At 37.1% G+C, this 27,844-nt stretch overlaps 1 protein-coding gene across 3 annotated transcripts; it reads right to left on the bottom strand.

Moving 5' to 3' along the window:
• On the bottom strand, positions 1–27,844 carry kita (KIT proto-oncogene, receptor tyrosine kinase a). Of its 3 annotated transcripts, none has more exons than XM_051139214.1 (21): positions 27,693–27,844; positions 23,889–24,143; positions 22,899–23,183; positions 21,333–21,472; positions 20,067–20,235; positions 19,658–19,844; positions 18,249–18,364; positions 17,696–17,810; positions 14,625–14,809; positions 9,900–10,006; positions 9,228–9,354; positions 8,712–8,816; positions 8,268–8,378; positions 8,040–8,178; positions 7,871–7,953; positions 6,125–6,255; positions 5,305–5,427; positions 4,421–4,532; positions 4,236–4,335; positions 3,994–4,099; positions 1–2,716 (listed from the first exon to the last, which is right to left on the bottom strand). In XM_051139214.1, the coding sequence occupies exons 1-21, from the start codon at positions 27,745–27,747 to the stop codon at positions 2,549–2,551; spliced, it is 2,919 nt and encodes a 972-aa protein (XP_050995171.1). In that variant the 5' UTR covers positions 27,748–27,844; the 3' UTR covers positions 1–2,548. The 3 variants fall into 3 exon arrangements, with proteins under 3 accessions (XP_050995171.1, XP_050995170.1, XP_050995169.1); XM_051139213.1 differs by having other exon boundaries at positions 22,899–23,186; XM_051139212.1 differs by having other exon boundaries at positions 22,899–23,198.

A 27,844-nucleotide genomic window follows, 5' to 3' on the forward strand; every position in this document is an offset into this window, starting at 1 on the left:
TCAGTTATTTATTTACATAAGTAACAAGAGCTACACACAGAATTTGCACATTTGTCTTCAAAATAAAAACTGTAAAATAAATATACAATAAAATACATTAAACAACAATATTTTCAGGGGCAAGAGACCTTTCAATCACTTAAAAACGTGTATGAGAACTGTATAGTGACCATGAAGCCACAAATGGAATTCCTGGACCCTCTGTGTTTAGTTTTCACGTATATGTTCCTCCAGTCATCGGTCATACAATCACTGAAAATACTGAAACGACAAGCAATGCTGAATATAATGTAAATGGATTAAATATACATCAAACTGTACCTGGTGTGTCTCTGAAAACTGCACTTATGAATAAATGAATCAAGAGGCAAAATAACAACAGAAGATGATCAAGTTACATAAACTGGAAACGACAAACTCGTAACATACAAAAATCTTTCCAGCACATGAGAGAACGTACCGTGATAACAAAACAAGAAGCAACATTATGATTTACATATATATATATATATATATATTATGTACATATATAAGAGAAAAGAGCAAACAGTGATGGTATGTACGTAGCGCCTGAACACCAATTGCTTCAGCACTACAATCTGAAGTTCATTAAGTACAATCGTTCTACTAGAGGAACCCATCAGTGCTCTGGTATTTTAACAGCAAATGACCTGCATTTACACATCCGTACACGCTCCCGCAGACACACATTAGCGCAAATGGAAGCAAAAGCCAGTGCCATCAGGAACAATGTTCCAGTGTGGCAAAGAAGGAATGGGGGGGGGTGGGGTGTGTAGATGGGAGACGGGCTGAGTTGTATCTCCCCGGCTGAGACTTTGTGGAAGTGACACATCCGCCGGAGGAAGCAGCTGGACACAAAGAACAGAGGGAGACCTGGGAAATGAGCTACTGACTGAGTGCCCGGACTACTGATGTTTGGACAGCTCAGGGTTCTGCGGATGGTGTCGATTGAAACATTCGGTACGTAGCTCGTATTCAATCCAATACCCTGCCCTTTTCCCTTTGGCAGTGGAATGAGAATCCAATTGGCTCATCTAAGTAACAGAAAGCCACTCTTTTTGTCCTCCATCTGAAAGCTACCCTTCTATTGGCAGATCCTTCATTGGCCACTCCTACAGAGAGCAAGAAGCCATTGGCACCCATTTCTACACAGCAGCGGCAGCTTCCTATTGGCTCAATCTTCAACAGCACGATTCTCATTGGCTAAAGAGCAGAGAAAACATTTCAGGCACAACAGTTGGTGTGGTAAGTAGAAGTCAGAGTAACTGAGTCAAGTCTGTAGGAAACACGAGAAAGCAGAGCGACGACACACAAAATTATGCACAAAATTGGACACGAGAAAACATTTACAATGTACAAAAGAACATTACTTGCTATGTCTTCCGGTCTCACGAAGGATAAAACGTGGAGTCAGAACAGAACCGATGCTACAGAAGCTACTGATCTTCTACACTCCACCATTACGGAATCACATCATGCGTAAAACTACTCGAAGAAGCGAATGTGTTGAAACAAGCTACGTCTGTGCCGTACAAATAAGCATTTTCCTTAAAACACGTGGAAGAAACTGTCTATTGTGATGCCTAAAAGAAGCACTGTCTAAAAGTTTGATGCCTCAAGATTAAATTACAGCTTGACTGGATCATTCCGCTGTCCCAAATTACACTTCCTGGCTGAAAGGAAAAACACAACACAAGCCAATAATATAATACTGCTATGGAACCAAAATTTCACTGAGTGTATAAAGTAAACGATGAACTGTGATGGATTGCTTCTACGTGTCTCAACACCTTTCCTGACAGTGAACTGAAATGCGCCTTAACTTGGGATATTCAAACGTAAAACAGTTTCAGCTGCCGACTGAAAATACTATCTCGAACATGCAATAAGTAGCTTGTTTTTGGCTTGCGCAGCAACACGATCAATCTGTCATTGTTACAATGCTGAGTTATTGCTGCTTATACATATAGTTTCCAAACAGTGTAACCTTTTTTGTGGTTAATATTTGAGTGGAATGACCTGCAAAATAGTTGATAGGAAAATAACCGGTTTGCGTTCACGCCAAGCTATTTTACTCATGACAATCATGTCAAACTGGGAAAGTCTAATTTCCATTGTTTTCACTGTCACTTGTAAAGACGTATTAGACAGTTAGCAAAAGAAGGATAATTGTGTTTATATATCCCATATAATAAAGCAAAGGGATTTTTATAGAAAACAAGTTCTCAAGTCCTCTTGCAGACTCACGTTGTACCATGAATTGATACCAGCATTGATTATTAGCTTTCTCAAAATGTCCCACAATTCCAGAGAATATATGAAATGCTGATAGGAACGCACACCATTACTGTCCTTTCTGGCAAGGGAGGGGCTTATATACACAATCTGCGAGAAAGGTGAATGAAAAAAAGAATATGACTGCTCTTGGATCCTCAAAAGTTCTCAAAGCTACAATGATGCTTAGCCAGGGCAAAGAGAGATGAATGGCATCTGCCAGAACGCCTGGATTTTGCTTAGAATTGGATCTTCAGACTGGAGGGTGACGTGTGCTTTCCAAGAAGACATCGTTGCTGGAGAGCAGTGGCTGGGTGGTGGTGCTGTGACTGCCGACTGAGTTTAGCCGCTGGACGTGAGAACTGGACTCCTCACGGGACCCTGGTGCCGCAGGCAACCTGGAGCTGAAGTTTAAGTAAATCTGAAGAAGAGAGAGAGAGAAAAAAAACTTATAAAATACATGCATTCTTAGAAAAATACTCTTTGTATTCACAGTGGTTTAATGTGGATTTAATTTTATGCAGGGTCAGAAAGCTCTCGGATTTCATCAAAAATATTGTAATTTTTGTTCTGAAGATGAATGAAGGTCTTACGGGTTTGGAACGACATGAAGGTGATTAATGATGAATTTTCAATTTTGGGTGAACTATGCCTTTAACTCATAATATCTATATTTTGTCACATCACATGACATTTTATCTATTTATAAAAAAAAATAATTCTTTTAATGAAAATATTTCTTGATCATTAATCATAGATTATATCACTCTTACATTTTTGATTTTAATTAAAAATAAATAAATAAATAAATAAAACCAAAATAAAAATAATATATAGTTTTTTTAGTCAATAGTTTTTGAATAGTAAGATTTTTAAAGAAGTATCTTCTGCTCACCAAGCCTGCATTTATTTGATCCAAAGTACAGCAAAAAAAAATTAAAAGTTGAAATATTTTTACTATTTAAAACAACTGTTTTCTATTTGAAAATAGTTTAAAATGTAATTTATTACTGTGATCAAAGCTACATTTTTTCAGGATTCTTTAATGAATAGAAATATCCAAAGATCTGCATTTATCTAAACAAAAAAGCTTTTGTAACATTATACACTATACCATTCCAATTTGTATTTTTTGGCAAAAGAAATTATAGAAATTAATACTTTTATTTAGCAAGGATGCTTTAAATTGATCAAAAGTGATGATAAAGACATTTATAATGTTACAAAAGATTTACATTTCAGATAAATGCTGTTCTTCAGAACTTTTCATTCATCAAAGAAACCTGAAAAAATTCTACTGTTTATAATAATAATAATAATAATAATAATAATAATAATAAATGTTTTTGAGCAGCAAATCAGATTATTAGAATGATTTCTGAAGGATCATGTGCCTGGATAATGACTAATCATGCTAAAAATTCAGCTTTGAAATCACAGGAATAAATTGTATTTTAAAATATCTTCAAATAGAAAACAGTTATTTTAAATAGTAAAAATATTACAAAATTGTTTGCTGTATTTTGGATAAAATAAATGCAGGCTTGGTGAGCAGAAGAAGCTTCTTTAAAAAACATTAAAAATGTTACTTTTCAAAAAACTTTTGACTGGTAGTGTAACAGAATCAAAAAAAGCATCATGTCATTGACTCTTCCATATTTACGTTTCGAGAGCTAAAGAGGAGAAAGAAACACATACGTGTTTGGTGCTGTCTGAGATTTGCTGTTCGATTTTCTCCACTATCTTGCTAAATGAAGGTCTCTTGAAAGGGTCAGCATCCCAGCATGAGTGCATGATCTCGTACCTGAAACACAACAACACATTAGCACTGAAGTTTTTTGGGAACAGCGTTGTAGGGTGTGTACACGATAAATGCTGCCATTATCTTGTCATGTTTTTTCTGCAGAAAGAAATTTGAACTAATTACAGCTCAGACTTACATTTCACTTGGGGCGAACTCTGGTGAATCCATTCGGTATCCTTCCTTGATCATCTTATAGAATTTAGAGTCCACAGGCATACCCGGGTAAGGACTACTCCCTACAGAAGCACAGTATCAGTATTTGGATTAAAAACAGTACTGTATATCATAAGTCAGTATAATTATGAGCTAAATTTAACTCACCGAGAGAGAAGATCTCCCACAGCAGGATACCATAAGACCAGACATCACTCTCAAAGGTATACACACACTCAAAGATGCTCTCAGGGGACATCCACTTCACAGGGAGACGAGCCTGCACAGAGAAGAGCCTCATTATAAACATTCCTTCCTTAACAACACACTGAAAGCATGAAAACATGCAGTACAAATCACATTCAGTCCGTGGCTAGTAAAGAAACCATTTGCAATTAAAACATGCATTTGAAAATATGTGGATGGACATTAACTTACTTGTCCTGTAAATTTAAAGAATACATATACAAAAAGAACAAAAGAACAAAAAGAACTCAAAGACTATCAACACTATAGACCACGTTTTTCATGACTGTTTGTTGCTTTGGGCTTCTTTTAGATATTTAAAACAGTATGCAAATAAAGTATCTGTAGTATAAGCCAGAAACAGATTTCTGGTTTATGCAAAAAAAAAAAAAAAAAAAAAAAAAAAAAGATAGGATAGGATAGCATAGAACTGATAGGAAGTTAAGTGGGAGAGAGGTAAAGGTTGATAAGGAAAGGTTGAACTCAGGCCACGTCAATGCGCTGCTTTATGCAAATTCTTAAAAAAAAAAAATCAACTGTCTTAAAATTGCAAAAATGATCCCATTGCTTTGCATCATCCTCTTGCCAATGTGCCACATTTGGGTAATTCATATCTGGTACATGTCTTAACATGAGTAAAAGCGCTTGGGTTATAAAGTGATCATTGTCATTTTGCATTAAGGTGGGAATTCCTTGCAGAAAGCTGTTGGAATAAACCACATCCAACACACACACAGCATGCATTAAAGAAGCATGCTTGCTTGTCTATTTATTTTTTGTCACATGTAATAACAGTTAATACTTACATTGCCCTTAACAACATAGTTTGAGTCAGTGGTGATGTCCCGGGCTAGTCCAAAGTCACAGATCTTGGCCACTCGGCCTTGGGTGAGGAGAATGTTTCTGGCTGCCAGGTCTCTGTGAATGCACTGCATAAACACACATGCAAAACTACATGTTAATATGCACACTAATAGATTATGTATTAAACCAAACTGGCTAAAGCAATGGACTATTTGTTTTTACTTCTAAAAAAAAAAGATCAAACTATATTTTGTTTATATTTTTTTATGGCTTTTGGATTTCAGGTAGATAGAAGCTGCACTTGTATGAATGTAACCTGCATAGAAATAAGTGGCCCAAGTCTTGCCTTTGAAGTTTTGCTTAAAATTGCTCTAATGTGTCCGGATTGTCAAAACTCTCAGGTATTTACAATAATCGTGCCAATATTCAAAACCTCATTGGCAAAGAAGTGTTGTAAGTTAGCATAGAGGTGCCGGAATTAATTCACTGAGAGAAAGCTCACATGCATTCTCAACAGTGTGACTAATTTAGTGTCCTTCCCCTAAACTGAATACTGGACCTGCTGACCAGGTGGGGAAATGTGATATTTCTCAGCATGCTCCTCAATGAATGAGCGTGTGCATGTGCTTGACAACATGTATGCGTTTGTGTGTGACCTTGTGTAACCCGATGCTTGACTGGACAGAGGTAATGGAATGTGAGCCTGTGGCATTGTAGAGGAAGAGCGAGAAGATCTGCAGTATGGGATTACTTCACACTCGGAATATAAAACTCAGTATCCGTCAGAGAGACAGAAACCAAACAAATGAAAAAAACACTTACGTTCTTGGATGCCAGGAAATCCATCCCTTTGGCTACTTGGTAGGAGAAGCTAAGAAGATCCTCAGTGTCTAGAGTCATGCCATCTTCCTGCAGAATCTCGCTAACCGCATCTGAATCGCTGTATGAATCACCTAAAGGGATGACAAATTCATTTAAGATGACAGTAAAGACAAAATGAGACAAAAAGAAAACAAGTGAGAAGAGCCAAAAAGAAAAGGGAAGAAGACTAGAAATGTGAAAAAAGAAAAGACGACAAGATGAGTGAATAAGAAAAGAGAAGACATGAGGCAGAACTGAGACGAGATGAGAAAATAAGGTACAAAATGAGAAAACTGAAAGAGTGAAAATGACATGAGATGCAATGAGAAGAAACAAAACAAAAAAGGCACAAGATGAGACGAGATGAGAACAGAAAAGAGACAAGAACAGACTAGACTAAAAGAAAACCACAGACAAGAACAAGATAACAGACAAGAAGGGACAAAACAAGATGAGACAAATAAAAAGATGAGATGAGACAGAAGAGACGAGATGAGAATATAAGGAAAGAGAAGAGCAGACAAGACTAGAAGAGTAGACGAGGTGAGATGAAATGAAAAAAGATGAGCCAAGAAAAGAGAACAGACATAAGAGGAGACAAGAAGATATGAGAAGACAACAGACAAGAAGAGAAAGAAAAAGAAAGAAGAGACAGGATAGTATTTACAAAAGGGATAACACAAGAGACGTTAAAAAGTAGAAAGGACAAGATGAGACGATAAAGAGAAGAGATGAGACAAGGTGACATGAGACAAGAACAAAGGAAAGACAAGGGCAGACAAGACTAGAGAAGACACAAAACAAGAGATGAAATAAAATGAGAAAAGATGAGTCAAGAAGATATGAGAAGACAACAGACAAGAAGAGAAGAGACAAGACAGTATTTAAAAAGGGATAAGACAAGAGATGAGACGAGGCAAGACAGGAAAGACAAAATGAGCTAAAAAGAGATGAGACAGAAAAGACAAGATGAGAAGATAAAAAAAGAAGCCATAAAAAGCGATTAGACAAGTAGAAGAGAGATGAGAAAAACAAGAAAGACAAAATGAGACAAAAAGAAATGAGCTGAGACAGAAGAGAAAGGATGAGAGATAATAAAAAGAAGGCATAAGAAAAGATAAGACAAGAAAAAGAAAAGACAAAATGAGACAAAAAGAGATGAGACAGAAGAGACAAGATGAGTAGATAAAAAAGAAGCCATAAAAAGTGATTAGACAAGTAGAAGAGAGATGAGAAAAACAAGAAAGACAATATGAGACAAAAAGAAATGAGCTGAGACAGAAGAGAAAGGATGAGAGATAATAAAAAGAAGGCATAAGAAGAGATAAGACAAGAAAAAGAAAAGACAAAATGAGACAAAAAGAGATGAGACAGAACGTACGAGATGAGAAGATAAAAGAACACATAAGAATAGACGAAACAAGGAGAAGAGAGATGAGACAAGAACAAGAAAGACAAAATGAGCCAAAAAGAGATGAGATGAGACGAGACAGAATAAACAAGATGAGAAGATAAGAAAATAAGAAAATGCATGAGAAGAGATGAGATGAGAACAGGAAAAAATAAGGGCAGACAAGAAGAGAAGACATAAGACAAGACTAAAAAAAAAAAACAACTTTGGATGACACAACACAAGCAGAGATGACATGACGGGAGAAGACATGACAAGAGAACAGACAAGAAAACAGACCAGACATTGATCCAAACCTTTATTAAGTGATCTTCGGTTTTCTGAAGACAAAAGTCCCATTACAGAGGGCTTCATGGTCATGTATCCATTTCTGCTCTCACTGTAATCAAATACAAACTCGTTTCAGTGAACCCACAAGCACTTCACACTACCACACTTCACTTCAGGTGCATCGATCATACTTACTTTGGCTCTGGCTGCAGTGTGACGTTTCTATAGTAAGAGTCTTCTCCCAGTGTAGTGAAGTAGAAGGATTCTCTCCTTCTGCGCAGGAAGTTCAACAGGTCACCAAAACAGCAGTACTCCGTTATAACTAGAGTTGGACCTGTGCAATGGACCAGAGCAAAAATGAAGAACAACACAATACACACACACACAAACCTGGAAAAACAATATCTATCCATAGCTTCTTACCTCCAATAGTGCAGGCCCCAAGCAGGTTGACAATGTTAATATGGTTGCCAAGATAACTAAGCACCTTTAGTTCTGACATCAGAGCCTCTTTCTCAGTGGCATGGGCACTTGCTGTGGGGCAAAACACCACAACAAACAAAAGCATAAATAAAACAAAAAACAGAATGTTCCTCTAATGTTAGTATAGGTTCCCCATTGCCACTTTTAAAACTGTCCAGGAATGTTTTTTTAGGTTTCATTGTTTAAAAACAAACTTTCTCATAATGTTCTGGGAACCAAAAATTGTGGGTTACTGGAAATGTTTAACCTCATTCTTCTCATCATGCAGGTTTGTGTACTTTCTGGTGTGCTTTATTTGCTTAAATAAACGTGCTGGTCGTGATGTTACTACGCTACTCATATTTCACTAGATTATGAACGTGTTTTATGTTGCTTTTCACTCACGTTTGAGCATCTTTACAGCTACGGTCATCACAGTGTCTGCTTTGGACATCCCATAAGTAGTGGCCTCCACCACCTTCCCAAATGCTCCAGATCCGAGAGTTTTTCCTGGGAAAACAAGGAAGCAAAACTTTCAATTTCACTTTTCCCTCATACAGTTGTTTACAGTCAGTGTGCCTGGAAACTGATCCAAAACCAGCTTTCAGCTTAAACATAGACTTGTTTTTAAATCAAGGAGGTGTGGCTTGTGGGGAAGCGGGATATGCTAGATCCTGTTAGATCCAGTTTGTTGACGGATATGGCTGTTCCTTTATAGAGAAGATATGATACTATGTCACAATGCGCCAGCTATCAAGTATCACAAACTGTGTAACAGCCAATGGAAAGGCTTTTATATTTTCTCGTCCTTCTTAACCTTTCCAAACATAACGTTCAAAGAAAAGAAATGTTCCAATACGGAAATATGTTTTGGAATATGATTTATGAGATCCGACAAGTCAAAGCAGAAACATAACTCACCAAAACGCAGCTTGTCTCTGGGAAACTCCCACTGGTGGTCGTATGGAAGCTGAGTGGGGTCAATATACACATAGCTATTTCCATGGATACCTTCTATGACTTTCCACTGTATTTGATATTTAGGTTTCTGTAGAGAAGTGTAGAGAAGAAATAAGCAATGAGCAATGTTTTCAAACAACCTTTTACATCAGATCCAGTTACTGTAAGTGTAGGTGCTCTCACAGACAAAAGCAAACAGTACACTAATAACAGTTTTGTGTAAATGGACATAAATTATTCAAACAGCAATGCAATTTTATGTGTGTGGGACTGTGGGTGTGTGTATATATCACTGATCACACTCCTGTGCAACAGTGCAAAACTGCACGGTGAAACATCAGGTCTTATGACATGTTAGGTAAATAATTTCCTTGAGTGTGTATTGTTTGAAAGTTCCCCTGAAGTGTGGGAGGAACGGCAGGTGTGACAGGTAAATTGCATTAAGTATCACATTTAATATCAAATAACCAAAAACAAGTTGCCCTAGAATAACAATACAGGTTACAGTACTTTATTGCTAGAATACGGTGAGAAATAAACCTGTTTGATTTGGTCTAATTAATTAAAAACCTCAGTGAGTCAGCATGCACTTCCTGTATTGGAAGACAAGCTATAAAATGAATGGCACTTTACCTGCATGTACTTGTAGGTCAGTACAATCAGGATGAGAACCAGGATAACAGCTGCAGCAACAAAACCGATGAGCAATGGTGTAAAGAGTTCATGAGGAACAGTGCTCTCTGTGAAGAATAAAGCAACATGCAGAACATGTCATATATTAGTGCTGGGCGGTTTGACCAAAATCTGTATCATCTTTTTTTTTCCTTAGGACACGGTTTAAACAACAGACAGGCTGAATGAAAATGCAAATTCACTCTCTGACAGCAGGTGGCGCTTATGGAACAACAGCGACACAGCATTTTCTTGGTTACATGTAAACAAAGCAGCCTTGTGCCTTTAAATACTACATTAATATGCATTATATGGAGATAAAATGAAAAGAAAATATAATTTAAGGGAGGGGAGGTGAAAACATTTTAATTTAAAATTAGGGTAAATGTAACTTATTTCATCTTCTGTAGCTTCTGAAGGGCAGTACTAAATGAAAAAAATATGATATTCAGGCAAAATAAGAAAAATGTACACATCTTCATTTTGTTCAAAAGTTTTCACCCCCCTACTCTTAATGCATTGTGTTTTCTTCTGAAGCATCAGTGAGCATTTGAACCTTCTGTAATAGTTGCATATAAGTCCCTCAGTTGTCCTCAGTGTGACAAGATGGATCTCAAAATCACACAGTCATTGTCGGAAAGGGTTCAAGTACACAAAAATACTGTGGAATTTGTGGGACCTGAAGGATTTTTCTGAAGAACAGCAGGCGGTTTAACTGTTCAGGACAAACAAGGAACTCATAAACAACTATTGCTAAACAAACACAGCTGTGGATCATTCAGGTAACAACACAGTATTAAGAATCAAGCGTATGTAAACTTTTGAACAGGGTCATTTTTATAAATTCAGCTATTATTTTCTCTTGTGGACTACATGTAAATGTCTTTTATGTGAAATATCTTATTAAAAAAAAAACAACAACATGAATTTTGTATGATCAGCAGTTCTGATGCTAGCCTTGTGACTTGAGTGAGTGTGCCAATTGAAATAAAGAATTATTACTGCACTCCGCATAAACATTAAAACAAAACCACAGTCTGAAATGTCTAAAAAACGTTACATGAGCATTAAAGAACCACCAGAAATAATAATTAAGTGCCTCACAGTGGGGTTATGTCATAATTACTTGTTTTTACTGAGGTGTGAATAATCCTTACTGATGCATTGAGGTCAACGCTTTACCGAAGATTTTTGTGGTTTTCGTTTTTTTTCACGTCTTGAAAGTGCAGCTGTGTTTTATGTAAGGTGTGTGTATGTGTTCATGTGTGGTGTGTTATTGTTTTTCTGCGTTGTTCTGAGTGGCGTAGTAAGCTCTTAAGCTATAAGAAGCTTTCTCTCCATTTCAAATCAAAGAATGCAGACTCTGCAGGAAGTAATCCCTTGTAAACCTGCCACTGGCTTTCACAGTCCTCTTCTGCTCCCTTCCTCTCACCCTCCATCCTTCCCAGTCTATCCATCCATCATCACATTGTATCCAAGCATACCATTAAGCCCTCCACAAATCAACATAAACCTTAACAATAGACATTTTTTTGTATCTCTCTCAGCAGAGGTTGAACAGTTTTAACAGGCTAGCCTAAGGCTCATCGTCCCACTGGTTTTCCTGGACCTGCAGAGTCTAAACAAGTTCTCACATCACCTAACAGGCTTTCCTGAGGCAGTGGATTCAATTCACGCTCTTAAAACCTCTGGTTCAATTCCTGATGGGCTCTACAAAAAGGTCAACGTTCAACTAGAGCTTTTTACTTACGGCTGATTTAGTTGTGAAAATGCAAAAAACAGGCAATGCAGTCAACAACTTTCTAAAAAAAACTGTGAGGATAAAAATGAATGTACTAGAAGCAAACTAAACTGGATGTGGATGACCTTTTGTTAACCATTCTGTCCTTACCAATAATAGCAGTACTAACCAGGGTGGAAAGACCATGGTGTTTTGCAACAAGCCAAAACAAAGCCCCCCTAAATTCGGGAGATAATCCCCAACAGTTGGTAATGCTAGGTTTACAAAAGAAACAAGATTAGGGCTAAAACTCAGCACCTCTGTTTATATAATAGTCTGCTGTTATCTCATCTTATCCAAAAAGTCTGCCTACACAGGTTGTGCTGGAGCAGGAGTGGCGAGCGGCCAGTTGGCAGATGGTTTCGATTTTCTTAAAAAGATGCAGCCAGTAGACAAAGCACAGCTGGAGTGAACGTGAAGAGATGTGCATTTCCTCTTGTTTGGTTGTTTAACTATTCCTGGGAAACTAGAACCACCTGAGTCAAGGTCTCTGAGTCTCATTTCATTTCCTGGTTTCTATGATGTGCAAAAGATGAATACTAAACACTGATGACTCAAGGTTGAGGTTCTTCATATTTGTAGGTGAACAGTACCATTTTGAAAACTGCACTACGTCCTGCATTCTAAGTAAGATTTGTTTCTGAATACTCACCAAAACTGCATCTATCTGATCAAAAATATAAAACAATAATACAGTAAAATTATTAAAATGTAAAATAACTTTTGTCTGCTTTAATTTATTTTATAATGGAATCTATTCTTGGGACGGCAAAGCTGAATTTTCAGCAGCCATTACGCAAGTCTTCAGCATCACATGATTCTTCAGAAGTCATTTTAATATGCTGATTTGGTGATTGAAGAATATTTTCACACACATACAGATGTGATTAATTTCTTTCCCAAAGTTTCAGAAGTTTAGGACACAGAATAGGACATATGCTTATTTGATTACTGTTTTACTTCTTATTTGGGTTTGTGTATATGTTTTATTTTTTAAATAAACTGTTTTTGTCCAATGCATTGTTAGATGCCAGTGTTTCCTGTCATAGCTATGCAAAGATTTGATTACAAAAACAGTATCATGGCTATTAAACTATATCTTATGATTTTAAATCAGTATTTAACCTCAGAATGATCTGATTTTGTGGTGGCTGCGTTAAAATTAAATTATTATAATCCTAATTAAATTAGGATTTTGAAAGTCTGACAGCAATCAGTGTTGAGTACTACTGCAAGGTTAACCCTGCCTTCTTTAAAAGTTTGAAAATTATTAAAAAAGAAGTTCACTTCCAAAACGAAAATGTACAGATAATTTACTCACCCCCTTGTCATTCAAAATATTCATGTCTTCGTGTCTTCAGTCGTAAAGAAATAATGTTTCTTGAGGAAAACATTCCAGAATTTTTCTCCATATAATGGACTGATACGGTGCCCATGAGTTTGAACTTCCAAAGTGCAGTTTAAATGCAGCTTCAAAGACTACAAATGATGTTTTATTAACAAGGTTCGGGAGGAGCGCGTCAGATACCTAGCCTAATTAACACAACAGGAGTCCACTCAAGTCAATCAACGCTATGCATTCAAATACAGCTGACTTACCTCTATCCTTTTGACGGTTTATCAGCATCCCTCCACCACCCCATCTCCTCACTCCGAGTTCTCACTACACCTAAGGGGGGTTCTCTGGGTTCGGGCCATTCCCGAGCTCGGAGCCCTTCCCCGGACAGCACGCCAAACATGCATTACTATACTCCGGCTAATTATATGTAAGCGTGAACTCGTGAAATGATCCCAGCCGAGGAAGAAGAGTCTTATCTAGTGAAACGATTGGTTATTTTCTAAAAAAACATCAAACGCTTATATTCTCTGCGATACACATGCAAACTCTGTGTAAGTCCACTATATGGAGAGAAATTCTGGAATGTTTTCCTCAAGAAACATAATTTCTTTATGACTCAAGAAAGAAAGACACAAACATCTTGGATGACAAGTGGGTGAGTATGTTATCTGTAAATTTTTGTTCTGGAAGTGAACTTCTCCTTTAACAGTTTAGAAAAATTTTGAAATTTAAGTTTAGAAAAGTAATCAAATGTAATCAGTTACTTTAATAAAGTCATTAAAATAGTTACACTACTTATTACATTTTAAATAGGGTAAACTGTAATCTGTAACCTATTACATTTCCAAAGTAACCTTCCCAACTGAATGGCAGACATTACTGTGTTTGTTCCAATAAACAAAATGTCTATGATGTAAATATTAGTATTTCACTCCATAACCGCAGAACAGGCCTTTTTGTTTATTACTTTGACCATTGAAAGAACATTTTCAAGTGCATATACTGAGCAGCCGACAATCATTGTTTTTTATAATGTTTTGCACAGCTATGATTTTGATGGCCCTAGAAATGGCTGACGCCCTGGCAGTGCTCTTAAGAGTTGAGACACACCCTTAGAGTCAACAACTGAAGAAAACGAAAAACAAACAAGTCAACAAAACCAACGGAATATTTTACTAATAGGACACCAAAGCAAAGGCACACACCCAAACCTGCGACAAATGAGCACAGCCTATACAGGCCGCACTGGTCTAATGGGCATGTGTATACAAACAGCCAACAAAGACACAGTGCTTGAATTCATAAACCTGTCAGTTTAACCAGATCTGCGATATATTCAAGTAAAAAACACCTGTGTGCCCTTCACTCCCAGAAGTTGCATGAAGTCAGTCAATCAGATTATAGCTTTCCAGTTATGTGAGAAATATGGATCAGAAGGTCAGCAAACAGACCGTAGGCGGTTGTCTGAGGCTGAGACTTAGTAATTACTAACTAGTTTTCAGTCATTGACTAAAGGGGTGTGTATGTATGTGTGTGGGCGTGTGATTTGGGAGGTTTATCTGCTCACCACTGATAGAGAAGAGAGTGTACACGATTTCTCCATTGGCAGACGCCACGCATTCAAGGGTGGCGTAAGTGTTCTTGGTGATGTTTATACGGCTGTCCACGGTGCCTTTCCCAAAGGGAGGATTAGTCATGGTTATAGTGACAACATCCTCCTCCTCTTGAGTGGCATTCAGCAAATTGGAGCATCTGAGGAGGCGTGCAACAAACTTGTAAATTACTATTAACTATTAAAAAAATAAATAAAAAATACAAAAAAAGAATGTCTTTCATACACATCTTAAGACATGTAAAACAATCTTATGAACAAAAAGAAAGCTGACAACCATGATGTGCAAGACAAAGGCAACCCAGCAGACACACAACGTCATACGATGTTGATATTTGGTTACGTTTTGGCTGTGATGTTGGGTGATCAAAATTCAGTGTAAATTTAATGTCTAATGTCAACGTCAAATTGATGTCCAATAATGAGGCTGACGTTGATATTTTGTTGTTTTTAGGTTGTGTAACCAAAATCTAACGTTAAGCCAACGTCAAATTGAAGTTAAACACTGACGTCAACCCAATTTTCAACTTCAATTCTCAACCAAAATGCAATGTCTGTCCGACATTGGGATCCAATTATATTGACGTCTGGTGCCTGCTGGGAAGGTGTATCAACAAATTTTTCCTAGCCTTAAAGGAGAACTCCACATCCAGAACAACAATTTACAAATAATTTACTCACCCCCTTGTCATCCAAGATGTTTGTCTTTCTGTCTTCAGTCGTGAAGAAATTACGGTTTTTGAGGAAAAAAAATTCAGGATTTTTCTCCATATAATGGACTTTATTGGTGCCCCAATTTTGAACTTCCAAAATGCAGTTTAAATGCAGCTTCAAAGGGCTCTAAACGATCCCAGCCGAGGAAGGGGGGTCTTATGTAGCGAAAAATAAAATTTTTTATACTTTTTAAGCACAAAAGCTTGTGTAGCACAGGCTCTGGGATGTTCGTCCACGATACTACAAATCATGTCTAAGTTCATCGTCTGTGTACAAAAAGTAGAGTATGGCGAAAAACTCCATCTCATTTTCTCCTACAACTTCAGAATTGTCCGACATCGTTGTACCTTTTTGTTTGTAAACAGTGTTTGACTTACTTGCACTTCCTTAGTCTTTATGTGTTCGCTTTGTAAACACTGGGTCTGTAGTTCCACTATGTTCCGTGTGACCTTTCGATGTAATTCAATAGTACATAGTGTCGTGGACGCGCATCCCAGAGCCTGTGCTACACAAGCTTTTGTGCTTAAAAAGTAAACAAATTTTTATTTTCTGAAAAAAATGGCCGATCGTTTCACTAGATAAGACCCTTCTTCCTCGGCTTTAGAGCCCTTTGAAGCTGCATTTAAACTACATTTTGGAAGTTCAAAACCGGGGCACCAATAGTCCATTATATGGAGAAAAATCCTGAAATGCTTTTCTCAAAAAACATAATTTCTTCACGACTGAAGACAGAAAGACAAGACACTTGGATGATAAGGGGGTGAGTCAATTTTTTGTAAATTGTTGTTCTGAAAGTGGGCTTCTCCTTTAAAAGCAGTGTTTTTTTTAGTATTATTTATGTAGCATTAAAGTTTTTATTAATATTATAAATGAGCTTTTATTTTCAGTTTACATTTGGGTTTAATTCGTAATAATTTTGCTTACCATTTTTATTTGTTTTTATTTAAATGACAAGGAAGGTTTTGGCTTAATTTACTTCTAATTCAGTTTTAGTTTTTTTTATTTAGTTTTTTAAAATGAGTTTATTGATATTTATTTTAGTGCTTCAACTTGTTTCCACTTATTTTAATTCCAAATGTTTTTCAGTTATTTATTTGTTTGTTTTCATCTAATAATTATTTTATTTAATCTTAACCTCAATTAATATATTTTTTTATATTTTTAGTTAATGATAATAGCTTTACAGTCAAAATTTTTCACCTATTGTAACCCATATTACTTCACATGAACCACAGATTATCACATTTTGATGAAAGATTACGAAGCCCAGCATTTCTTTGGAATAAAATGTACCAATGAATTTTTATGATAAGGCCAGGAACATGTGAGGTTGTTTTTGATTTTGTGTAGACTTTAAGATCTAATGTTAAGAACCACTGCATATCAAGATATATAATATGATACGGATGTGATAAGCATCTCTCACTGCAATCAGTGGCTATGGCAGATTTTTACTGATGTGTTTAAAAATAGCTTATTGCTCAAGAAAGCAAAGCAACAGGCAGAAAAGTGACAGACCTCAAGGGCTTTTTTATTTAAAAACATCAGGGTGGAATGTACTGCTGTCAAGTGTTTTGATTTATTTGTTTTTTAGTAAAATTAAGTGCTATTGGGTTAAGTTCAGAGTTAGCTTTGGATATAAAGCCAGAACAAATAATCTTACAAATACATTCCAAGTTCCATCTTTTATTTACTAAGCGTTATCTTTAATTACACTGTTTAGCATGACAAAAACGTTTCAACAGTTTTTCAACAATGGAATGTGTGTTCGGTTGAGAAAACCATCAAACCGGTGACAGACGAAGACGGAGCAACGCACGAACAAGATCAAAAGACACATTGCACTACATGTTTACATGCTCAAATTGAAGCAAGGTATGTTATCCTGATCGGATTTGATCATCATGAGGAATTTATTGGATAAGCTTGTGATTAAGTCTATGCTAAGGTGTTCTGTCATCACCGCTATTCAAGAATAAACAGCCCAATGGAAGCAGCTTGTTCTAATGTCATTGGGTGCTGTCACATGACTGACAGCAGCCAATCGCTTTTGTGATGTCACAATCATGACAAAGTCAAATTGCTTATCCCTATCAATAATAGGCTAAAGCCTTGTTGTCCAATCATCAAACATCAAGTTGGCGGCTAGTGGCTAATCCATGCTGCGTCACAATGTACCCTCAGAGAGGCTAATATGTTAACACTGCTCAAGGGAGGTGCCACTGATATTTGAAAACAACCTTGGAGCCTATTGTATGTACTTGTGGGTGTATTTAAAAAATTACAAAACTGCAGAAAGGCAGTACACGTACCTTGAATGGGGCTGGTCGCAGTAATACCACTTGATCTGGGGAGTGGGGTAACCTTCAGCCACACAGCGCACCTGTCCATCAGTTGGCCCTTCATAGGATACAATCTGTGGCTTACCTAAGAGCAAAGATTGGTTCAGGGTCAGTTTTACAATCTTGGTTAGTGGGATGGATGTTTGTACAGCTGTCTTACTCTGCATAATGTTATTATTTTAAAATATGGCTTAAGTCACAATAAAAAGCCAGATATTAGACAGTTTGTCATTTGAAATGTGGGCAGAAAGTAAGACCCGTTTGAGGGGTAAAACTCTTTGTAATTTACGGTCTTGAAGGCCAGTTCTTTCTTATCTTTTTACACAGCCTCTACTATTGTTAGTAAGCTTTAAGCCAGGGTCTTACACAGACAATCAAGTTCTTTTATCCAGCCCAATCCTCAAGAAATATGACTTCTGAACCAGAATACACACAAAACTCATACATCACATAGATTCTATACTCTTTTCTTGCAAGTTGAAAAGCCAAATATTTGCCATTTGCATTAAATGTTTTAACTCACTTATGACATGGACTTCGAACGTTTGATGGACAGTTGCGTCTCGGTTTGAGCATGAAAAGATGTAAATGCCACTTTCTAACACCTTGAGACGCACTAGCTTCAGCTCGCTGATGTAACTGTTGAATGAAGAGAAAAAACATGAATAGTAAGGAATTTGTAGTAAAATTCTGGCTGATACTGATAATTCTATAATATTTTCTCTAAAAATGCCACGATTGAAACGCAACAAGTGAATGTAATATTGGCCGATAACCAATATGATACTGATATATTGTGCATCAATAGCAATTACTACATAGGAAAAACAAGAAATGTTTGTAGTAACTTGGGGCTGACCAATTATTGGCCTGGCTGATTATCGATGCTGATATTAAGCATTTTATGGTTAATGGTTTCTGTATTCAACGAAAGTTTTTGTCAGAGCCTTTGTTATTCTTAATTTTGACATTATTTGCATTTTTACACCAGACATATATATTGGTTAAAAATATCTGTTATTGGTTTGCTCGGGATCTGCATTGGCCCTGAAAAACACATATCGGTTGACCCCTTGTAGATTTACTAAAGATTATATTTATTAGTGTTTCTAAATTATTTGTATTTTTAAACATTAAATTTAAGTGAGCATTATGTGACAGCAAATCTAATTTACATATAAAACAGTAAATGAGCAGCACAATTAAATATACAATATCGATAAATACTTCCAATAAATAAAAAATCTGTAGTTTTGACCAATAACCAATATATTAATGATATATTGTGCATCCCTATCAATTACTACATAGGAAAAACAAGAAACGTTTGTAGTAGCTTGGGGTCGACCGATTATCAGCTCATTTTTAAAACTGATTTGCCGATAAAATAATTTAAAAGCATTTAAAGAAAGTTTTTGTCAAAGTTTTTCTTTGTTATTCTTAATTTTGCACCAGACATATATATCAGTTCAAAATATTGGTTGTTGGTCTTCTTGATCTGTAATAAATCGGAGTGAATGTAATTTACATATAAAACAGTAAATGAAAAGCACAGTTAAATGTACAAAATTGCCAAATATTTCCAATAAATTAAAAAAAAATCTGTAATATCGGCCAGTAACGAATATGATACAGATATATTGTGCATTCCTAGCAATTGCTACATAGGAAAAACAAGAAATATTTGTAGTAACTTGGGGTTGACCAATTATCAGCCTGGTGATTATCGGTATCGGTCATTTTCAAAAACTATTTGCTGATCAAATAATTTAAAAGCATTTAAAGATAGTTTGTTATTTTCTTACTTTTGACAATAATTTTCTCTTTTACACCGGACATATATATATCGGTTTAAAATATAGGTTATCGGTCTCCTTTATCTGTAATATTCAGCATCTGTCAACCCTTAGTAGTAGCTTAACAAAATCATACCTATTCCCATGTGAGCGACTGGTAATGACATGATCGGTAGTGTTGGTAAGTTTCACACCACTGTAGCTCCAGGAAAATGTATGAGGTTTCGGGTAAGCATTCATTACCACACGCAGGGACAGACTTTCTCCAGCCCGCACTCTTTTAGTGCTGTTATTCACATTGGTTAGGTTAATGAAGCCTTTATCTGCACACAGAAACACATAAAACACATATTATTCTTTGAAATGCCATACCCATTGAGACATACTAAATAGTCTTGATGAAATGTTTCAGGTTTTTTTTATGTAGGTCTAATATTAGTTTTTAGTAATCAAACGTAAAATAGCATTGCATATTTTACTGTATAAATTAAAGATGAATCTTTATTAAAGTTACAAGTTCCACTCCTAAAACAGTAGAGACCTACCATAGATTTCAACCCAGACTGTCTTTGCACTGGTTCCTCTTTCATTCCTGGCCTCACAGATGTAATTCCCTGCATCCTGCCTGGTCACAGACCCCAGATTTAGGGTGGCGTTCCTCAGGTGAGAAATGGGCTCGGTCAGGATACTTGAGAACTGCTGCACTGACGGTTGCTTGGCACATGCAAAAGAAAAACAGACGCTAAGCTTATTGGGCAACTATGAAGAGATGAGGCATAGACCCTGTCTTGGGTAAAGTGTCTGTGGTTGTCTTTATATCCAGGTGTGGCTGTTTTTATAATCTTTATATAAAACAAAGCATGCCATTCATCTCTCAAATCCCAGTGTCTGATCCCAGTGGAATCTCGATACAGTACTGAAGATCTGTTTACATAGGTTGTGTTCTCACAGCACAAGTTTGCCAAAAATACAGTTCTACCATGAGAACTCTCAGATTTTAAGATTTGGTCTTGGAGGAATAGATCTGCTACGCTGCTGAAATGCTGCTGCTGTTGGTTATTGGTGTTGTTACAGAAACTTGCTACTGCCAATACATATGCCAATATGCTGCTGTGAGTATTTAAGACATACAGCTGCTGCGCAAACAGCATATATAATAACCCGTAGCAGATCTATACAGGTGGAGCTGGGGAGGTGGAGGGTTTCAGAGGAACTCTAAAATTGTAAACTGCGAACTGCTGTAGTGAATGCTAACCAGCCATTTAAATGTAAAGCAGCTAGCTCATTGGCTGTGTATGCAACATGAACCAATCAGCTTGTGCTAAGTAGTGTAACGCTGTGAATATCATCAATTTGCGATTAGGACCCATCAGCCTGCGCCATCTACAGTTTCATGACAAAACTTGGGATTTGTGACTGCTGAAAATTTTACTGTGTTTGAACACAACCATATATAGAGCTCTAAAACAGGACTGATCAATCAAGATTGATACAAACATAGAAGGTTAATCCAAAAATGAAACTTAACCTGGAATTTAAAAGGCATTCTTAATTCAGTTCCGAATGACGCACAACACTCCCAACAACCGTATTTATGTAAATAAATGATCATATAGTTTTGAGGAACGCCTTAAACCACACAAGATCCAATTAGCCTCTGGGCACAATATGAAGAACAAACAACATTTAAATTCTCATTCTCAGTCTACAAACACTAAATTAATCATGGGTACACATTATCACATTAAGTAGGTTAACTGTCTGCTTTTGTAAATAGGTATGAGCTGGTTAGTTTGTGAGAGTGCTCTTACCACTCCTTGTGGAGCCTTCCACTTGATCGTGATGTCACTGTTGACATTTGAGGTGTTGCAGGATAGGGAAAGTTCTTCCCCCTGGACGAGCAGCACTTTCTGAGGCTGACCCAGTGAGATCACAGGAGGTGCGCCTGGAACTAAAAAAGCAAAGACGCATTATATAAGTGGGAAAATGTGGGAAAGAAAGAGCAAGCTACAGTGGGGTAACATAGAAAATGCAAACTGCAAACATCCGTATCTGAAATACCACAAAATAAAAACATTAATGTTGGGGATGGTAAGATTAGGTAACATTTTAAAAGAAATTTTTTATGCTCACCAAGGATCTGTTATTTGATCAAAAATACTGTAAAATTATAAAATATTATTACAATTTAAAATAACGGTTTTCTATTTTAATACATTTTAAAATGTCATTTCATATAAATGTCATGAATTTTCATTAGTCATTACTCCAATCTTCAGTGTCACATGATCCTTCAGAAATCATTCTAATATGCTGATTTGCTGCACAAAAATATTTCTTATCATTATCAATATTGAAAACAGTTGTGCTGCTTAATATTTTTGTGGAAACATCTTATTGACACCAAACCTTGAATGGTAATTGGTGCTGTCAAATCGATTAATCACAATTAATCGCATCCCAAATAAAAGTTTACATAATATATGAGTGTGTGCTGTGTATATTTTAGTGCTTAAAACAATTAATTGCGATTAATCACATTCAAAATAAAAGTTTTTGTTTACATAATATATATGTGTGTGCTATGTATATTTATTATGTATATATAAATACACATGTATGTTTAAGAAAAATGTTTATATATTACAAATATTTATGTATAATATCAATTATATATAAGTATATACATGTAAATATTTTTAAAATATATACTGCACGTGTGCGTATTTATATATGATTAATATAAGTATAACATACACACACATAATAAGTATGCACACATACATTATGTAAACAAAACCTTTTATTTGGGATGCGATTAACTGTGATTAATCGATTTGACAGCACTAGAATGTATATTTCACATCTGCTTTGTAAGCAAGAACACATTCAGTGGCTCCCTACACTGTAAAACACAATTTGTTGAGTCAACTTAAAATAATTTGTTACCCTGCAGCAGCCTTAAAATTTTAAGTTCAGTCAACTCAATTAAGTTTAGTCAAATTGAACTGTTAATTTGTACCAAGTGAAAACAGATATTCGAGTTGACTAAACAAACAATTTGGGTTGTTAAACTTAAAACCTGGGCTTGTTACCCAGCTGCCTTAAAATTTTAAGTTGAATGAACTTAAATATCTAAGTTCTCACTTAACATTTCAAGTTGACTCAACTTTTTTGAGTTGACTAAACTTGGGGAACAAATTATTTTAAATTGAATCAACAATTTGTTTTTTACAGTGTACTCATTATCTGCTGCCTTATCTTGGTAAGATGGTATTTTCAGCTTGAATGATTACTTTGCACATTTTTATAATGCTTTATAGGTTTTTGTTTTAATTGACAGTCCGATTATTCATGTCTCTCCTTTTCTTTCTCACCGAGGCGAACATTGAGTTGATATTGTCCGGATTTAACCGTGTTGCCGTCCAGAATCCCGGCGCAAATGTAACATCCCTCAAAGTCCTTCCTAACATCTTGCAGCGTTATGCCTGTCTCAATACTGGATGAATATCGCAGACTGCTGGGTAGAGGCTGTCCGTCACATTTTTGCAGGTGCAAGTCTGTCATATGCGGGTCTGTGGCCAAGCACGGGATGGTGGTCGTTTCTCCTTCTCCCGCGACAAAGTCAAACATGATGCTCCTCCTGAAGGGATTTTCAGGATCTGCTGAGAGGAATGCTAAATCAAAAACCAATGAAACACAACCAAGGGGGCTTAGATCATGACATTACAGCTCAGAGAAAGAGAGAGAGTGTCACAAAAAGACTGAAAGTGAAACTACCCTCCATCATACCTAACAAACAAATAAAACAACCCACATATGCAGAGTTCGCATTAGTAAAATTAGTGTGACTGCCAAAAATGCCAAGGATCGATCTGAAGAGTTCATTATTTGGGATTGTAAGAACATGCTTGGAATAACACCTGATATAGATGTATAAAAAAAAAGATCATGCAGGTGACTAGTGTACACAGAGAGCTGATTGTAGGTAACATCTGTTGGCACTCAAAGTGTCTTTTTGACACAAAAATGGAACCACGCAGAGGATGAGAGATGCTGGAGAGTGTGTTTATAGAAAGAGAGGGACAGCGAGAGAGAAAGACATAAACATAAATCACGAAAAGTGTTAGAAAGTGCACATGTAATAATGCAGACACACTTTCTATCTAGTATCACTACTAGTATACTGTTGCTAGCACATATAAAACATACTGCAGCTGCACTCGCATGCAGACAAGGTAGACACTAAGACACAAAGGAGGGTTCAAGAATTCTTTAAACACTGCCCTACAGACATGTCACTCAACCCAGACAATTTATTACACCCAATTAAAATACTGACTCACAAAAGCAGAAGGCTGACTTACCTTTTACGAACACATAGATGGAGCTCTTTTCACCAGACTCTTCAAGGCATGAATATTTGCCAATGTGTTGTGGGCCTGCTTTGCTCACTTTAAGAACTGTCACTTGACCCTGTCTTTGTTCCTTAAAGAGCCGTGTGGAACGGCCTTCTCGCAGCCAGTGCACTGTACTGTTACTCTGACAATGCAAGCTGAACTCGCTGTTCAGTGGTACTGTGAACTGGGGTCCTTCAGGGGTGATAGTGGGCCTGGACCTGGCTGAGAGGAAACAAGTAAGTCAGCATGGTGCACAAGTGGAAGACAAAGACATTTGATAAACGTACAAGAGAGTAGATTATTAAGAGTCATTGTAAAGATGATGCAGATGGTACGTTGTGTCAAATGCATTTGACTTGCCAGAACACTACGGTACTGGTTTTGGAAAATAGAAGAACCGACGCTGATATACAGAATATACCAAGCTTTTATTCACACACACAAATCAAAGCCCTCTTAGGTTGCATAAATGACAGTTAAGGGTGTGAAATAGTTTCACAACTCAACAAATCCAAAAAGTTAAGCCTTCTGAGTTCCTCTAATAGCAGTTTCTCTAGAAATAGCAATTTGATGTCAGACAACTCTAAATAAGCTCTTAAAAAGATTAATGCCTCCTTCTCAGTTGTGGTAGATTCTTGGTTGAATTATAGCATCATTCTCCATTCAAAGCACTGCATTGCCTTATACAGCTACAACCCTTAAAGGCAACAGATTAGAGTTTTAAACTAACAAAAGAGCATTTATCCTCCCACTCCCCACATGACTGGGAGAATGGTGAAAATAACTGAAGAAAATAACAAAAGTATGGGGGGGAAAAATGATCAAACTGCAAAATAGTAGCATGATAGTAAAACTTCAGCTGAGTATATGCATTATTTTAACTACCATATCTCCATATCTGTCTGGGTTAGTTTTGGATATAGTATTGTTAAATATTAAAAATAAAAGCAGCAAGACAAACAGTGAGCAAAGGGCAAAAGGGCAAGCAAACACCTGTTTGGCAGGTAAAGGATTGCTTGGATATATAAAGATTACGTGGTAGCAATAATGTCTACTTTTGGTTCCTGGTAACTGGTAAATACTGTTGTAAGCTGTCACTGCTTTCAGCAGTTGGCTTTGATGGATCGAGGCAATCATGGCCCTTAAGTTAACACGGAGAGGTGGGAGCAACTTAAACGTAAAGGAAAACATTTTAAAAAGGAAAAATGTGTTCAATAAAACAAACATGACATTTTCATCTAATACTACTTTAATTACATACATTGTTTTTAGTTTCTGAGAATATGACAGACGGGGGGTTGGGGCTGTGCGCTGCTTCCATAGCCGCTTCAGGCTAAAATGAGATAACATGATAAAAACGTAAACTGTGGTTTAGCCTAATGAGTCACTTGCCTCACTGCAAACTGTCACTCTATGCCAAGAAAACAGCATCTGCAAAGTCAGGTGTCCTTCCAGGGAAAAACCTAACAAAACAACCGTCCATGTTTACTCATCTTCTCCAGTGCTCTAAACATTATCAGCGAAAAAGGGATGAATAAGAATCAGTGCATGAGAGAAAGGCCTTCACAGAAAAACACCACCATGAATGCTGGTCACGGACATGCATAGCCTAGCACCTCACGGTTCTCTAGTAAATATTTAAACCATGCACAGAGAGCTTTTATCTAAATTATGCCAGTACAACAACATTATGAGTTGTTGAACAGAGGTGATGTAAGGGAACTGAGTGTTCACTAAGCTAATGATGCTGACAACGACCATAGGATGCAAGATGATTAATGTTGGGCCAAGATGCAAAAATGGTTTTCTCCAGCCTCCTATTTTTTTTGGCATACTCGCTATTTTTGATCTCTCTCTGGAAAACATGAACTGTATTGTGTATCTTGTGATACCACTGTCAGCCACAAGAGGTATCCGCCCGAGGACAGCAGCACCTCCCTTCATACACCCACCAGAACGATGACTTCTGGGCATCACTGCGATAATTCTAACAGTGTATATCAGAGCTAACATTAACTAGGGATATTTCCATGTAAACTATTTTCTCACGGCTGCTATCTGAAAGCCCGTAACGTTATGTGTTAGAAGGAACCCGATGCAAAATAGTCACGTAAGAGCCGAAGCCCCCTGGCGTTACAATCATTAGGTTCACACCAAAACCACACCACGCTCACTCTAAACCTGATCTTTGAAATGGTTCATAAAAAAGGCTTTGGTTATCATAATCGGGTTTCCTGAGGCAACTCCATATTTCCCAAAAGACACATGCGTGGAATTGAAATGATGCATTACAACAGATTTATTTTCTCCATAACAGAAACATATGATCCTTTTGGGAAACTTAAATTTAACGCGTAATAAACAAATTGTAGCAAATAAGACAAGTGATATCTTTGTTTTCAAACACGAGGTACACAAGGATAAATGTCTGAACACATGATACGCAATGGTCAGTTAACAGATGCAGTCCAGCTAATGACTCGCCCCTCATCTTTTGGAACATCCATAAGGGCTTATCTGAGCACTACAAAAGACCATCTGATACGTCCATGAGGTGCCAGCAAGCGCAGGCAAAAAAGTCAGGTTGCAGCATGCAAACAACTTCTCCGGTTTTTAGGAAATTACATGGAATTCCCAGTCGTTTACGTGCAGCCTAACTATCCATGCTGATAGGATAACAATAGAAAAACCCCGCAAATGCAGTACGAAAGCACTAAAAATAGCTTGTTCCAACTAAGCTTAACCTTACAGACCATTTCAGAATTTAGTGGAGCTCAAATTGTTAAACGCGCAAAACCCGCTTTTGGCGCACCAGTCTTACACGGACTTAGGAAACATTTTTGCAGCTAATAAGCGTAAAAATCTGCGCACTGTTGCTATGACTACCTCATCAGATAAACGCGCTCCAGCTGAAAATTTGATACTTTTTTGGATACTAAAACAAGTTGCTTTAGCAATATGTGTATCTGAATCGGTTTAACATATTCTGTAAGATCCGCAAAAAATGTTTTTGAAACATTTTGGAGGGTTCAAGCCGAGGGAGTCAACCCCGTCTCCCCAACTCTATAAAGTTAATAATACCAAAGTGCGTTTTTACGCATCCGCACTCTTTCCTTCACGTCTCTCACTAATTATAGCTAAAGCAAGCTTCGTATTCTAACACTTGTTGCGGAGACGGCCTGAGTGATGAATAATTGAGTGCAGGGCGCAAGGATCGGCTTTACTTTACATTCTCACCTGCAGCTCTCCGGATCGATATCCTGTTTCAGTGATCGGTTCCTGTAACCGCTTAAATTGCTGGTATGAGCCTTTACCAGGTAAGTGAAGAGGGTATGATTCACTGGGATTATCAGTGGAAATTCTGGTGCGTTAGGATACTTTGAACCGCAGAACTCGTGGAGTTCTGAACTGACAGAGCGTTTCGGAGGTGCGAAAGCTCCTTATGGAGAGCTTCATTATGAGAGAACACGCATGGGGTAACGTTAGTCTAGCCAAAAGTGTGCTTCCATAAAGAGCCTGGATGAATCTAGAATAGTTAAAAGTAAGATGCAACAGGTACACGCATTATTCTTTGAAGATAACCCGTTGTGTTTTGAGCAGGACATAGGGAATAATTAAACAACCTCACTGCCTGTCATCTATAGGTGTGTACTCTACAGCAAGTGCAGTACATCCCTGCTCTTCAATAACCAAACTTTCTGGAATCTTTCCTCTAAGCAAAGTCAGAGCACAAAAGCCAAAAGCACCAATAAATGATAAAAGTCGTCCTACCTGGTTGGATGATTAACTGCAACAAAACAGTAAACAGAACGCAGTGATATTCCATTGTTATAATTCCATCTAGCTCATGTGTGTTGGTAGTCTTGAGCTCGATAATACCGCGGAACGGTCGCCAGCGGAGCGATCACTCCCGTCTTAAAGGG

The sequence above is a fragment of the Labeo rohita genome, chromosome 20, assembly GCF_022985175.1.
Source record: "Labeo rohita strain BAU-BD-2019 chromosome 20, IGBB_LRoh.1.0, whole genome shotgun sequence".
In the NCBI taxonomy this organism is placed as follows: domain Eukaryota; kingdom Metazoa; phylum Chordata; class Actinopteri; order Cypriniformes; family Cyprinidae; genus Labeo; species Labeo rohita.